General features: G+C 43.6%; 1 protein-coding gene across 2 annotated transcripts in view; it reads right to left on the reverse strand.

Moving 5' to 3' along the window:
- NUP214 (nucleoporin 214) overlaps window positions 1–16,053 on the reverse strand; it is a 265,238-nt gene that overhangs the window by 145,452 nt on the left and 103,733 nt on the right. For both annotated transcript variants that reach the window (XM_082258635.1, XM_082258634.1), the window contains exons 25-27: window positions 9,313–9,388; window positions 1,222–1,318; window positions 66–162 (exon numbers count right to left, since the gene is read on the reverse strand). In XM_082258635.1, the coding sequence (XP_082114761.1) occupies window positions 66–162; window positions 1,222–1,318; window positions 9,313–9,388 (270 nt within the window). The remainder of the gene's footprint in view (window positions 1–65; window positions 163–1,221; window positions 1,319–9,312; window positions 9,389–16,053) is intronic.

Below are 16,053 nucleotides of genomic sequence, written 5' to 3' on the forward strand. Positions count from 1 at the left end.
CGTTGTTTAATTTACATTATCCCTTCTGTTTTGCTGAGATAAGCAGTTCTGTCTGGTGTTCTTACCTAGGACCTGAAAAAGAAAATGCTTTGTTGCCTTGGAGACCAGAAGTCAAGCCAGTTGAAGTTGTAGTCTGGGCCTCAAATTTCGAACTGGTTTGTCCTAAAACAACAGAAAAACATCTAAAGTGAGCTTAAGTGAACTTTTAAAAATGCATTTTGGTTGCTGGGTAGAAGGAAGGAAGACCAGCAAATATCTAGGATCTCCCCTAATTAGAAAGTACCCAAAAGAAATTTCCATTACATCCCTTCCAGATTCAGGTGTCGCTATGCGCAGCTGCTGTGGCTGGGGACGAAACTATTGAAGCACTAGCTATGTTCCAATAGCTGCAGTAGAAGGCAGGGGAAATATCAGGGGTCTAAGGCTCCATGCAAACTAGAAGCTTAAAAAAAAAAAAAAAGCCAGAAAAAATATGGATGAAAAACACTCATAATAGCATTTTTTGTGCCAGCTTTTAGCAATAGTTAGGAGCTTTCAGCTTTTTCTTTTTTTCTGCTGCCAAATCGCTCCCAAAAAGGCAAGGTTTTTTTTTCTGCTCCTAGAAGCTGAAGCCTCAAAAACACTTCTAGACTGAAATACTGTGCATGGACACATAGGATAACCCTATTTGCTTCTAGAAGCAGAACAAAAAAATGCTCAAAAGCTGCTGCTAGGAGCGTTTTCTTTTTAAGCTAGTGTGCATGGAGCCTAATTGAGCAAAATGCTATCACATGGTCATAGATGGGGTCTGGTCCCCTATGTGACAGCAAACTTATGTGGGGAAAAAGCTTAAAAAAAATAAATAAAGTTATACCCAAGCAGTTGCTTTGTCACCTTTTACAGGCACGCAGTTTCAAGGTTAGATATGTTGAGTATCTGTTTTACTCAGCTCAACCTCATCTTTTTAATTTTACAAAAAATGAGGTGTGCACTAAAACCTTACTGCATTTTTTCCTGAAAAACTGATAAACCACTGCTCCAATATCAAGTAACACAAAGAAAAAAGGAAGAAGAAAAATGGAACCACCAATTTATTCTTCAGGGTCTCGGTTTTCAGAAAATACTTAATGTGTGGGGGCTTTAACTATTCTTCACGCCTAAAATATGCATTTTAATGTGTATGCCTAAAAACAAGAAGCTTTGGCAGAGAGAGAGTTAAAGAAAGTGATTCCATTAACTCACCCGTTTTGTTCGTTGCCAGCCCAGATCCTGGTTGTACAATGACATTGCTGGTAGGAGCTGAAGCAGGTGGTGTCTTGAATCCACTGGGTGGCTGCATCTGAGCCAGCAAAAAAAAGAACAAAAAATAAAACAGATTTAGAGAAAGGAGCATGAAATACAATTAGTTTATGGGAAAAACTACAACTAGTACTTATTTTTAGTTTATGGTACTGGTTCTTTCAGTATGCTGGTTAGTATGGGGAGAAGCCAAGGAGGGCGTACCTGCAGCTGGTAGCTCAAATGCAAGGCTGGGATATAGTCAAAGGATTACAGCAGGGCTCGACAATCCCCGGGCGCCAGGTCGCATTTGCGACTAGAATTAGCGACCTGGCGCCTGGGGTGCCCTGTCATTTTTGCCCGGACTTCCGCGCACGGAGTGCACGGACTTCCGGGCCGTCCGAAAATTGAGGCCCCGGCTTTTCGGTCTACTTGAGATAACAGGCTTCCATTGGGGAACTGGCGCCCTCTTGTGGAGGCCGGGAGTAATGACTGTTGTAATGACTGTTTCCACTGCCTTTTTGTTCTCAATTCATTACCATCTCCCTGTCCAGTTAGTTACCTTTGACAGGGAGTGTGGTTATTATTATTTATTTTTTAAATGTAAAAATATATATATATTTTTTTTTTTTTTTTACCTCATCGCCATGCCACAGCCGAAGGCCCCTTTCACACGGGCTGTCTGATCAGGTCCGCCTGTCAGTTTTTCAGGCAGACCTGATCGGACCCTTCATTCTCCTCTATGGAGCAGTAATCTGCCACCATCTGATCCTGTCCACCAAAAGCAGACGGATGGTGGTTCTATTTTCTATCCATCCCGTGGATCGGATCAGATGGCATCGGATGGAAAGAGACAGACAGTCTGTTTTCATCCAATTGTGCTATAGAGGAGAATGGGGTTCTAGTCGTATTTATGTGTAAATTTAGTATCCATTTTATTAAATAAAGCTTGGTTGTTAGTTTAAAAAAAAAAACTGGCTCCTAACTTTTTTTAGCTGGCTCCTAGATTTCAGGAAAATTTGTCAAGCCCTGGAGTACAGTAAATACCATAAAAACAGTAGTGCCTGGTACAAAGGAGCACTACATTTCACAGTTAAACAGTGTTCGGGGGAAAAAAACTTGGGAATGATGTCAAAGAACTGCTATATACAGCTGTACTTGGGCCTGAGGATCCAAAGCTGGCCTAAGGAAGGTAAGGAGAACAGTCACCTGTCTAAGCACCAGGCTCCAATGTATGCTGTATCAGAGATCCTACAGATCGATCTGTATATGGCAGAAGGCAGTGAGTCTTGGCTGACTGCAGAATAGAGATAGTGCAGGGAGAGTTGTCAAACACAGGAAGCGCTGAATGAAGAGGGCAAGAATATGTAGCTTAACATGTCACTATACAGAGTTTCAGAAGCCAAGTGTAACAAGGTTGTATAAGGGCTGTGGATCTGGGACTGACCGCAGAGAGAAGGATCAGTGGGGAGAGAGCTGGCAGCTGTCAGCCACAGACTTGAACAAGGAATGATCCTCTGAAAAGCATTGGCTACCACCAATGCTATCCTAGTTTTCTTTTGTAAATTCCGATCGATTTTTTCAAAAGTAAAGAACAGTTTACAAAACAGAGCCTCTGGGCATTTCATGGCTCAGAAGGGTATAAAGCATATGAAACTTGAGAAAATAACGAAGTACGGGTTAGCGATCAAACATATTTAGAACCAACCCTGAACACACACTGTTTATTTACAAAGGAAGAGTGGTACAGTAGTAAAACGGTTCATACAGTATGCTACACCATCTTTAGAGATGGAGAAATCTGGAAGAGGCCATAGGTTTAGGATATTGGAGAATGGAAATAAAGGAGCCCCATCATAAGACTTTTAGGTGAAAGGAGCTTAATGAGAGGAGTCAGAGACCATCTAATTTATATAGCTATTGAGTGGCATTAGTGGCAAGGGAGTCTACCCAAATATTCCACACTTTGTCAAACTTATCCAGGCTTCCACGAGAGGTATGGTACCTTTGCCTTCAGCCGTGACAGTATTTGCTGCATCCAGCTTTACTATAAACGAACCACTACTCCGTGTCCCTTGTCATTTTATACACAGGCTAAGTGTTGAACTTTTTATTCAGTGTGCACTGAGGACGGTTTCATAAATTTCCCCCCCACTAGCGCCTTCAGGCTGTGGCTGACCGCTGTCAGTCCTCCCCACACTGATCTCTCTCGCTCTCTGCTGCCAATCCAGAGTCCCTAGCCCTTGTACAGCGGTACACCTGAACTCTGAAATACTGTATAGTGACATGTTAAGCTGCATCTTTGCGCCCTCTTCATCCAGCGCTTCCTGTGTGACAGCTCTCCCTCCACTTTATCTCCCTTCTCCAGCCAGCCACAATTCACTGCCTTCTTCCATTGATGGACCAATCTGTAGGATCTCCAATACAGTGTACACTGGAAACTGTGTCTTTACACATATCATCTAGCACTTCTAGTCACAGCTTGACAGCAGATAGTTAATCCTTTTTTTTTTTTTTCCTCTCACCTTTCTTTCCTCAGCCAGCTTTGGATCCACCAGACCCATGGGGTATAGTGGTATATATGAACTGGTTTTCTCACATAAATGCCATGCAAGTGTGCTTTTTTTTTCTCCAGATCACTGTTTAATTGTGACTTTTAGTGATCCTTTGTGGATTCCTATCCCCCAAGACGTAAGCCTCAGTGATAATCTTCATAATACACTTAAAGATGGTAAAATGAGATGCAGGACAGCCCTCGTGAGAGTCTGCAGGTAGGACAAACAGAGGATCCAAGGACTAAATAGAAGCAGTGTCCAAGACAAACTCGCACTGCATGTACTACATCTAAAAGAATGTAAAGAGATCACTTTGTTCTCTCCAAAGCACCCCTAAGGGAAGGCAGCACAATGTTCCGATTAAGGCCTAGCCCATACAAATCTCATCTGCTTTTTTTTTTTTCTTTTTTCCATGCTAGTCTTATATCGAAAACGAGAGGGTTACTAAAGTTACGAAAACTCCCGTATGACAGCATACAACTTCCCAAGTACTTATATATGTTATAGCATGTAATTGGAACTAATGTAATGTATATTTGACCCCTCTTCTAGCCACACCCACAGCGCTACACATTCGGAGTGCCGAAAAGGTTTTTATGCATTGTGTAAAAATATTGGAAATGTACAGAATTGATCTCTTGATTGATTTACAGAAATTTAAATAGTGACAGTTTTTCTTTTCTTTTTTAAACAAGAAAAAAGGAAAATCGCCCACAGGGCTATCAAAATAACAGATTATTATTTATAAATTAAGGAGTATCAATCTTTACTACATCAACTGATGTACAAACTAGGATTTTATCCTGTTTGAGAACATTTTTTGCTTTAAACGATAATTGTACTCGCTGCACTTCCGGGTTATTCATTCGTTTCTGAGCATGAGCAGTCTTGATCACTCGGTTGGTTTCATACAAATACTATACTAATTACACAAAATTTGTTCTCTTATCAAATAAGAACATTTTTCACTCATGTTCCTTCGGAAACTTTTAGCTGAACTGTTGTGATCAGATGCCGGAAGCTGTGTACTAATGTTTAGAATATTGAACGATCACTCTGAACACGGTTATTTTTGCCCGATTTTCTCATCGTATGCAATTAAGCTTTAGGTGCCAACCACCTTAGGGAGAAAGGAGACCTAAGGCCTCAAAACCAGATTGTCTTTATGAAGCACAAAGAGGGGTTCTTTCTAAGACCCAACTAGACATATGCCGGTTTTCGGTAATTCGATATATCGCGGTATTGCATAGCCACGGTATTGTTATTGTGGCATTTTTAAAATACCGAGTTTCTCTGTCAAGTCTGCCTGACTTGTGAATTGATACATTTCAGTGAGCTGGATGACTCATTCACTCACACAGCTAACCCCTTTCATCATTAAGTCTCCTAACTATAAACAAAAATGATTACATTTGTATCTTTTCCTTCCCTCTGCCAGGGAGAAAGGAAGTTTAACCTCTTAAAGACTGGATCTTTTTCTGACACTTGTTGCTTGCAAGTTTAAATCAGTTTTTTTTTTTGCTAGAAAAGTACTTAGAACCCCCAAACATTTTATATATTTTTTTAGCAGAGACCCTACAGAATAAAATGGCGATTGTTGTAATATTTTATGTCACACTGTATTTGCGCAGCAGTCTTTCAAACGCAATGATTAGACTTTAATGAATAAAAAAAAAAAACTTAACAGTAAAGTTATCCCAATTTTTTTTTTTTTGTTACACAGAGAATCGTGAGAGAATCGTGATCTTTATTCCAAGCTAAAAAATCGTGATTCTCATTTTGGCCAGAATCGTGCAGCTCTAATATATATATATACACACACCCACACGCATAGCAGCCCACATTACATTATTATATAGCCATCAAGCAGTGTCTACAAAAAATGCAGAAAGCTTGCCAGAGCAGGAACTGCAGGTTAGTCGCATGGTGCAAAAGCAGGATGGATTTCAAGGCCACTGAATTTTAAAAAAATGCTGCATGCACCTTTTTTCTGCGGAAAATGAGGGCATAGCAGCCCGTTCAAATCAATGGGCTGCTATGCCTGTGCAAATGTGGGCCGCCAACCCGCATACATGTGAACCACCAACCCGCATACATGTGAACCAGGCCTAAAGCAATAGTAAAGTCATTTTATAAACAACACCTCCTTCAGGTTTAACCACTTCTTGACCACAAGGATTTGCCCTCCTAATGACCAGGCCATCGGATCGGAGCCGAGCGCCAGGACCAGTTATCACCAGTTAGGCCAGACACTGCTTGATGACCTATTTTAGGCCTGGTTCACAGAGTCTGTACTGACTGACTATATAATAATGTGCATAAGTGAACCAAAGCCCCTAAATTCAGCAATGAAATTGAAGTGAGGTGGAAATTTAATAATTTAAATTTAATAATAGAATACCGTGATAATACCGTATACCGTGGCAAAACCTTAATCAATTAATCGCAGCATGAAAATCTGATACCGTCACAAGCCTAGACCCAACACACTGACGTGACAGCCATGATGAAAAAAAAAAATAGAAAAAGACACCTTATGAGTAAGGCCGGCCAAGGGAATATCTATAATATAGACTCAAAGTGAGGTTTCTGTAGAGCAGACAGGGTCAAACTGAGATCCCAAGGGGGAGCGATGTGAGCCACCCTCTGAACAAAGGCCTGAACCAGAGGTATATAAAAAAAGAATGATGGCCAATGCTCAGTCTTGACCCTTAAGGGTTCTCAAAGGTCAATTTTTGATCCTGCCCAGATTTGTTAAACGACAGGTTATATCCCCTGGCGTATGTTCTAGGGTTAAACTTCCATGTCTTCCACTATAAAAATATAGGCATTCCAAGGGCAATGATGCACCTTGCAAGATATTGATTCCCTAACTTTAAATAGTTTAGGAATTACAAGGTCAGGGAGACCTTGACCTCTCAGGACTTGGTGCTACACAGCCAAGCCAAGCCATCAGAACCAGTGACCGCGAAGCAGATGTTAGACCGGTTTTTGAGACAGGCGATCTGGCTGGCCTGGAAGAGCTCATGGAATGTCTCCCAGGACTCAGACACTGCCCAAGTTTCAAGTCCTTCTGAACCAATATGGTCACAATGCATGCCAACTGTCTACTCTGGACAGGGTTGGAGCACGCTTTTCGGCCCAAACCAAAATTAGAACTGCTTCTCAATAGGCTGCTGGTGCCGTTCTGATGACTTCTGTAAACTGCAACTGTGCTGTTGCCCGACTGGACCCTTGTCGGTCGCTCCTAAAGCTGGTTGGTATAGGCAGCAAGAATAGGCATATGGCTTAAAGTTTGAGAATGCTGATGGGAAGTGTACAAGAGGGGGAGGGGGGTGTGGGACTTTGAATGAGGCACACGGTGGGACTGCCGTGTGTCTCCATCCTTGTTCAATTAATAAGAAAAAAGGGGGGTTGGGACTTTGAGTGAGAGACATGACAAGGCTGGCCGGGAACAGTTGACACATTTATTGGTACATACAAAAAAAACATAACATACAGAAATATCCTGTGATCAGGATGATGAGAGCTGGTGAGTAACCCCTAAGTCCAAATACAAAAAATCAGCAAGGCAGAGTTCCAAGTAATAGTAGAGTAATATGATATATTCACAATGTCACAGACTCAATTTCAAGTAGTAGTAGATTAATAGGAGTAGTCAAAACATAACCGCAACGCGTTTCGTGGCCCAAAATCGACACTTCGTCAGGAGTGGATGTATGATAAAATCTATAAAAAATATATACATAAGGAAATAGGCACCATGATGATGTGTAAGAGATAAAACAGGGGGGGGGGGGTTGGGGGGAGACAGAGCCCCTCATTTCAAAAACGTACATAACAGCTCGGGTAGTAAATGGCATGGGAAATGGATCATTACCCCAAATGTCCTCCAAGGGAGCTGAGGGCACTCAAGGCAGGTGGGCCAGGCAGAACACGGTGCACACATGGAGAGTGTGGGCTGCGATGGACAAGGTGAAAAGTAATGAGTGTAGCAATGTGAAAAAAATGTCTATCCAAAAATATTGTAGAAAAAAAATATGTTAAAGTAGTAAAGTGTATATTTGATTGAAGTATAGTGCTACTTGCAAAATAGAGATGAAAGGTGAAAAAAGGTAGGCATGTGAGACAGAGTGGCATAAATTAATAGAAAGGTGTACGTAGCCAGCATCGGAGAAAGTAAAACCGAAACCATGTGATGAAGTGGAGAACCGCCAAAAAGTGAAGACCCCAAAGGAGGGGATGAGGGGTGATGTGCACAGGGTTAAAAAAAATGTAAGAAAGGCCAGGACATGATCCTTGGATTGGTGAGGAAAGCATAAAGGTAAGAATTGAAGGGAATGGCAAAGAATTGTACCAAAAGTTGAGGCCCAAACACCGGTACATGGTGCCCAGCATCCACCAAGAACCCGTAAACGCTGTGAGCACAGCATCACGCCAGTGCATAGAGGAGACAGCTCGGGAACAATACACGCCATCAGGTATGTCCGTATCATATGCTATGAAGGAGGAATCCAACCGTTGGCATCGGGAAAAACGTCACACGTCGGCGTGGGGCAGCTCCCAGGGTGAACACCAGCTGGTCAGCCAAGACACCAAGCCAATGTGGCCCAGTATGGCACTGTGAAATACGGCAAATGAGATATTGATGGTGATAATGCTAAGTGTAGATCTGAATGTATTACAACAGAAAAAAAGTGCAAAATTAACCCCCTCATCTGGTCCAGGGGGGAGTCTGCCAGACCCTGTCATTGCTCTCATTCAAAGTCCCAAACCCCCTTTTTTCTTATACTGATGGGAAGTGTAAACTCCCTCAAAAACCCATTATCCCATTTCCCTTCTGCCTGACTTCTGTCATGAAGGTTCAGGGATCCCTTGAGGAGTATTAACAATTTTGATCAGAGCAGAGTGTCTCTCACACCTGAAGGCTGTTTTTATTTATTTATTTTTTAAATCAAATTAATGTTTTATTGAGAAGAATGACCAGGCCCAAAGCTCATTGGAATACAAAAAAGCAAAGTTCAGAGTTCAGGTTAGAGTTTGGAGAGCACCTAAGCTCACCTCCAGTCAGAACTGCCCTTCTAATGACTAATGCAGGAATAATCAAGCAGTAGAGCAAGGGAGGTGAAGAAAGTAATACAGCAAATGTTCAGTTTTTTTAAATTATTTCAAATCCATTTTAATTTTTACAGGCTTAGTAATGAAAGATGTATATTTGCCCATTTACTTAGCTACAGACCACTTAATTTCAGCTGCAGTGCCACCAGCCATAGGTCACGACCTGAAGCCTGACTTGAAATCAACCTAGGATGTGAGGTCAGACATTGGGCAGCAATTTCCAGCCTTCAGGCGACATCTAACCCTTTAATTGCTTTAGCAATCACAGTTTCTGTATTGTGACATGGACAGGTTCCTTTTAGGACCTACACTGGACCCGCACGCCTCTATTGTCATGAATCTGCCCTTAACTGCTCAAGAAAATACTGAATAAACTGTATACCTGTTTAATGGGAGCTGATCCTACTGTCACTAGCACCTGGTTGATCACCTGAGCAGCAGACTGTGGAACGGAAGGCCTAAGGGAAAGAAGATGCAAGGCATAATTACAATGAACATCCTAGTAAAGTAATGATTTCTCAACTCATTACAAGCTCCATACACATTGCCACATTTCACATAAATGTAAAAACATTCAACCTGCGGGCATGGCCCCGAAACGATATAAGCGGTGTTGCGTCATCTTTTGGACGCGGCAAAATTGTGCATTAGTTTGTGCTGGAAGAGCTCGACCCCTCCGACGATCTCCCTCTGGTTACAGAGGGTAAAATGGATTAACGAGCTGGAGGACCTGGTACCGACGGGAAGTGGACGGAGGGAGCAATACACTAAAACGTGGGCTTGCTGGAATGAGTTCATACTCTCGGATGAGGGCCGAGGTTTGGGTTCGCCTCCCCAGCAGTAGTGGTCCGACTGGACTATTGAGTCACCCGTACGGGATTCACTTACCTTAGTCCCTCCCTACCCGGTTTACCCCCCCCCCTACACCCCGCCCTTTCTCTACGTTTCCCCCCCTCTTTTCTTCCCCTGGCTCCCACTCTTTGTAACTCCTTGTGCTCTATTTTTGCCTACACTTCTTGTTTTATCTGGTCCCTTCCTGACCCCCCCCCCCTTTTTTTTATTTTCCCAGTCCTTGTTTCTTTGCACCCTCCCCCTGATAACGAGATAATACCGTAGAGTGAATGACCCTGGGACGTGCACGATGTGTTGCTCGGCCTTCACACGTCAGTGTTTTTGGCCATCCCTACTTGCACTACATTTGGCTGTCTTTCAGGACACACGATCCTCGGTCATGGTATTAAGACAGGGATGGACTTATAATGCTATTGTTTTCCTGGTTCAACCTTTTCTACGAGACTATGTCTCTTGCACTTGTTAGCGACACTCTTGATTGATATGTCATATTTTGTTTGTTTACCTATTTCCTTACGCACTTTGTATTTTGTATTTGTATGCGTTTTCTATGCAAAGCCAAACTAAAGAATTTGAAAAAAAAAACATTTAACCTAAAATGGCCAGAAAAGTTGAATGAAGCCGCAGGTACAGAAAAACTTTTTACTCACTGTAAAGTTCTTTAAGTCCATTGTGGCGCACAGGAAGTCTTTCACTTTGGGGTTATACAGGAGGATTGCACACTGGCAAACAAAAATACTATAGGCCAGAACAGAAGTACCCATCCTATTACCTGCATGCTTTAATTTTGTAGCTAGCAGTACTGCGAACATGATAATAAGGGGTAGACAGAAGAATTACAACTCCACAGAGGGGTGGGTGCTGTGTCTGTCAATGAACATCAGAGAAGTGGATTTTATGGCAAGTCAAAAATCTAAATTTTTTCTTCCATTCATTGACGGACACAGCTTCAGATCTTCATAACCCGATGGGACGTCCCAAAGCAGTGTTAAACATGAGGGGTGGGAACAGCAAAAAAATTCCCAAGGCTAAACAGTAGCCAACCAGGCAACAGGAGCTCAACCAAAACAACAGGAGCCCATCTGAAAAAAAAAAAAAAACAAACAAATATACCCTCAAAGAGGATCAGGTCCTCTCAACATCAGCCTGCAAAACCTTGCTGCCAAAAGAAGCATCTGCAGATGCCAACACATCCAATTTATAAAACTTTGTGAAAATGTTCATCGACGACCAAGTGGCCACCTTGCAAACCTGCGTGACTGATGCCCGATGGTGGAAAGACCAGGAGGCACTAAGCGCCCAGGTATAGTGCGCCCTAACAGGGAAAGAAGGAACCTGACCCTTGATAGAATAGGCCTAAATCACTGTCTGTCTGATCCATCTGGAAATGGTCGCATAGGAAGTAGACAACCCTTTACGAGGCCCATCCGTGAGCACAGTCTGGCTTCCTGAAAGACTCTGTAGCTGCCAGGTACACCCTAATTGCTCGGACCACATCCAAAGCATGCAAGACAATTTCCTTTGTGTTGCCTTCCCTGTGTCACAGGGCCTAAACATCCAATGTCTTTATTCAAATGAAAATCAGAGAACACCTTTGGAAGGACGACAGACCGGGGCGAAAAACCCCCTTATCTCTGTGAATCACCAGGTAAGGGGAACAACAGGACAACCTTAGTTAGACTTACCGGTGACAGCATTTTTAAGAACCTTTCAGGACAGCACCTGGAGAGAGCGTAGCTCCACCCAATTCCCCTGGAAACACTGCAGTCTTTAAATCCCTCCTTCCACCATGCCTTCAGTTATAGAGTAGCCTCTGACATGCTGGAAAAGAGCACATAACAACAAAACAACCAAAACAGGTTATTAAGTCACATCTCAGAAAAAACTTAAAAGGCAAAGTAGGCTGCTGTCCTGAAAGGCTCTTAGAAAATACCATCACCGGTAAGTCTAACTAAGGTTTTCCCAAATCACCTTTCAGGACAGCACCTGGAGAGGATAACCAAGTAACTTACCCTAGGGGCGGGACCATTGCCTGCAGTACCTACCTACCGAAGGCCTGATCTGTGGCTGACAATAAGTCTAGCCTATAGTGCCGAAGGAAAGTAGAAAAACTGGAACAGGTCGCTGCCTTGCAGATTTGTTCAGGGGAAGCACTGGCTCTTTCGGCCCAGGAAACAGCCACTGACCTAGTAGAATGGGCCCCAATACCTACAGGAGGATTTTTACTCTGACCTGTGTAGGCTTCTTGGATTTCCCACTTAACCCACCTTCCTAAAGTACTTTTGAAGTCTTTTTTACCTTTGCGGGATCTCATGAAGATTATGAAGAGTGCAATGAAAAGATGTAGCAATCTTAGGAAGAAAGGCCGGATCCGTTCTGAGAAATAATCGATCCGGAAATATAACTAAAAAAGGATCTGCGATTGACCAGGCCTGAATTTCACTGATTCTACTGGCTGATTCTACTGGCTGATGTGATCACCACCGGAAAAATAGTTTTAGTGCCGGTTCACACTATAGCGTGTGGGGCGATCGCATGCAATATCGGAGCGCACTGCTCCTTCATTACATGCGATCGGATGTGCAGTGCGAATTCAGCCATACACTTTGTATGGCTAAATTCGCACTGCACCCGCACAAAAGTCGCACGAGGCATTTTTTCAGCCGCATCAGGATCGGATCGCACAGTGGTTCACACTTGTGCGATCCGATCCTGTGCGAACTGTCAGATCGCACTGCGATATGCGATCAAACTGGGGGTGTCGTTAACATTTCATTGACACCCCCTGGGTATCGCATATGGCAGTGTGAACTGCCAGATGTGCGTTTGCGATGCGGGAACAGGCTGCAAATTCGCAGCCTTCCCGCATCGCACAAGTGTGACCTGGCACTAAAGAACCAATTTCCTCAGAGATGTTTCCTCTAAAGGTGCAAATGGAGCTTTAGTAAGTCCTTGCAATACCAAAGATAAATCCCATTTGGGAAAAATTTTAAAGGCCGTTGGCCTAGACCGAGCTAAGGTTTTAAAAAACCTAATGAGTAAAGCTTCTTGCAACAAAGTTGTCTTAAAAAAAAAAGAAGCAGAACCCGCCATTTGGGTTGTTAGGGTGCTAGCTGCCAGCCCCCCCTCCATTCCTTCAAGGAGAAATTCCAAAACTGAAATTACATTTTTAACCTGAAGCTTCTGAAAAGAGGACCAAGGATTATATTTCTTCTAGACCTTCATGTAGATAGCTCTGGTGACCTTTTTCCTACTGGAAAGAAGGGTAGAAATACGCTTCTCTGATAGACCTCTGGCCCTTAAGAGGTCTTTTTCAGAAAACAAGTCGTCAATGGAAGACGTTCTGACTGATAGTTCAGGGCCCCCTCCGTTAGAAGATCTCTCCTGAGCGGAAGCTTCCAGGGGTTGTTTCGTGGTTAGATTTAGAAGTGGCGCAAACCAAGGCCTTTTCGGCCAAAAGGAAGTTATGAAGATCTGTGGATTCTTCCCTGAACTTCCTGAGGACTAGTGGTATCAGCTGGAGGGGGGGGGGGGATACCACAAAGGGAAGAGTCCCATGAATGAGCAAGGGCATCCAGACCCGAAGCCTGATTTTCCCTGTGAAGAGAAAAGAATATTGGAGCTTTGGTATTTTGCTGGCTCGCAAATAAAATTGGCCTGAGGATGGCCCCAGACCTCCGTAATCATGAGGAAGACTTCCTGGATCAAGCTCCATTCTGCTTCTATAATCTTTTTCCTGCTCAGATCTGCCCAGGAAGGTAACTGCATGGCCAGATCAAAGAGGCTCTTGCTCCTTGTTCCCCCTGCTTCGATACATAGGCTACGGCTGACATATTGTCTGACAGGACCTGAACATGTTGACCTTGGACAACTTGATGAAAAGACAGAAGGCCTTTCAATACTCTCAAGTTTGACGACTTCCTAGCTTCTGTCTTGGACCATGTGCCTTGAACAGTATGGTCGTCTAGATGGGCTCCCCAGCCCCATGCACTTGCATCGGTGGTTAGCTTTTTGTTCAGGGAAAAAGACCAAATTAAGCCTTTTGACAGATTGTTTGGGTTTCACCACCACCAGAGCGCTCTTTTCACCCTTGTGGAAACTCTGGTTTCTCTGGAGGCTGTAGGTGTGACCAATTTGTGTCCATCTGGAGGGAGCGAGAGTGTAACCTGGCCCACTGGACTGCTGGAATGGATGCAGTCAAAAGGCCCAGCGCCGCCACCGCTGTCCAAACCGACACCCGGAGGTTGGTCTGAATCTGGACCACTGCGGACTGGACTTTTACTACTTTTTCTTGAGGAAGAAAGACTTTTTGAAGTACCGAATCTATGGTGTACCCCAAAAACCAAATCTCTTGTGATGGAGTCAAGCAGGACTTTTCCAGGTTTAGAAGCCACCCCAAACTTTCGAGATGGGACCGAGTCTCCTGGAGATTTGTTAACCTCTTCTCTTTGGAGTCTGCGAAAAACATCAGGTAGTCTAGATAAGGGACAGTGAAGATCCCCTTCAATTTCAGGGCCTCAAGAGCTTCTGCCATCACTTTTGTGAACTCTCTGTGGGAGATTGACAGTCCGATGTGGAGAGCCCTGAATTGAAGATGCCACGTTGACTCCATCAGGTTGAGAGCCAGTCGGAGAAACTAGAAACAAGACCCAGCTATTGGGATGTGTAATTAAGCATCCCTCAAATCCAGGGATGTCATGAAGCATCTTGGAGAAAACAGCTTTGTTACTGAGTAGATAGGGTCCATCCGAAAATGTTGGTACTGTATAGACTTGTTTAGCATCAAATCGATATTTGCCTGAGGGTTTCTTCACTAAGAAGAAGTGCGAGTAGAAACCTCTGTCTTCCTGATCCTTGGGGACCTGGATAACAACTTCCTGTTGCATCAGCTCCTGTAACAGAAACATCATTGCGGAAGCTTTCTCTTTGTCCCTTGGAAGAGGGGTGACAAGGAACCTGCTTGGGGGGAGTATCTGAGAACTCTAGGTTGTAACTCCAAGACACAATGTTTCGGCTAAAAGGACTTGAAACCTGCTCCCGTGGTGGGAGGAACAACCTCAACCTTCCTCCCACCGGGAGGGGAACGTCATTTACTTTTGGAAGAATAATCTGGAGGCTTGAAGAGAACCCCACCTCTTCCTTTGTCCATTTGGAAGGACCATCTAGACTTTCGGTCTTGTTCCCTATTTTTCTGGGACTGTGAAACAGCATGAAAATTTTTCTTGTTAGGCTTTTTTTTTTTTCGAGGGAAATGCTTTATCAGCCGTTCTATCCGGGACGGATTCTAGATCTGGACCAAACAAAAGGTCCACAGAAAAGGGCAATCCGCCCAATTCGATTTTAGAGGCCGAGTCACCAGACCAGGTTTTTAACCAAATTGCATGCCTGGCTGAATTGATCAGAGCTGAGGCTCTTGCCGACATTTTAATTGATTCCGCAGAAGCATCAGCCATGTATTAAACATTAAAGAAAAATACTCCAATAAATCTTTCCTAGGTATCCCAGCTTCCACATGACTCTTATACTGTTCCAACCAGCACTCCAAAATTCTGGCCACCACAGTGGATGCCATCGCCGGGTTAAGGCTGGACAAGGTGGAATCCCAAGCCAAGTGAATCTGCCCCTTTAGCCATCGCATCCTTTAAAACACCCATATTCTCGAAAGCCAAATCTGTGCAGAAACTTGGGAAAAGGCTGCATCAACTCTAGGCCTTTTATTCCAAGCATGGGTCTCCTCTTGAAAAGGAACCTTCTCCTAAGAGTATTACAGAAGAAAGGGACTCTTTGCGGTTCTTTTTATTCTTTTTTAATGGTTTCTGTCAGAACCTTGTGCACTGGGAAAATCCTGTGCTTAGTCTCATCCAAACCCTGATACATTCTACCATGTAAAGACAGCTGGACCTTTTCTTCTTGGATCTCGAGTGTAGTATAGAATGCCCTGAGCAAATCATCTACCTCTTCCAAGGACAGTTTATACCTAGAAGATCTACCAATATCCTCCTCTTCCTCCTCATTTGTATCCCTGAAGGAAGGAAGTGTACTTGCTCCTTCTCCCTCCGAGTCACTGGCCTCCGCCGATTTTGAGGTGGATGCCAAGGAGCTAGATAAAGTACTCTGCTGGGAGTCTGACTGAGTTTGGTCCGTTCCAAATTGGTCAAGGTTCGACACAAAGTATCAGTCAACTCTTTCACAGAAGAAAATAAATCTTTACATTGCTGCGCAGATTCCTCTTCAACAAGATCTGCTATACAAGTTTTGCACAGAGGTTTCG

Source organism: Pelophylax lessonae (genome assembly GCF_965119305.1).
Source record: "Pelophylax lessonae genome assembly, chromosome: 5".
In the NCBI taxonomy this organism is placed as follows: Eukaryota; Metazoa; Chordata; class Amphibia; order Anura; family Ranidae; genus Pelophylax; species Pelophylax lessonae.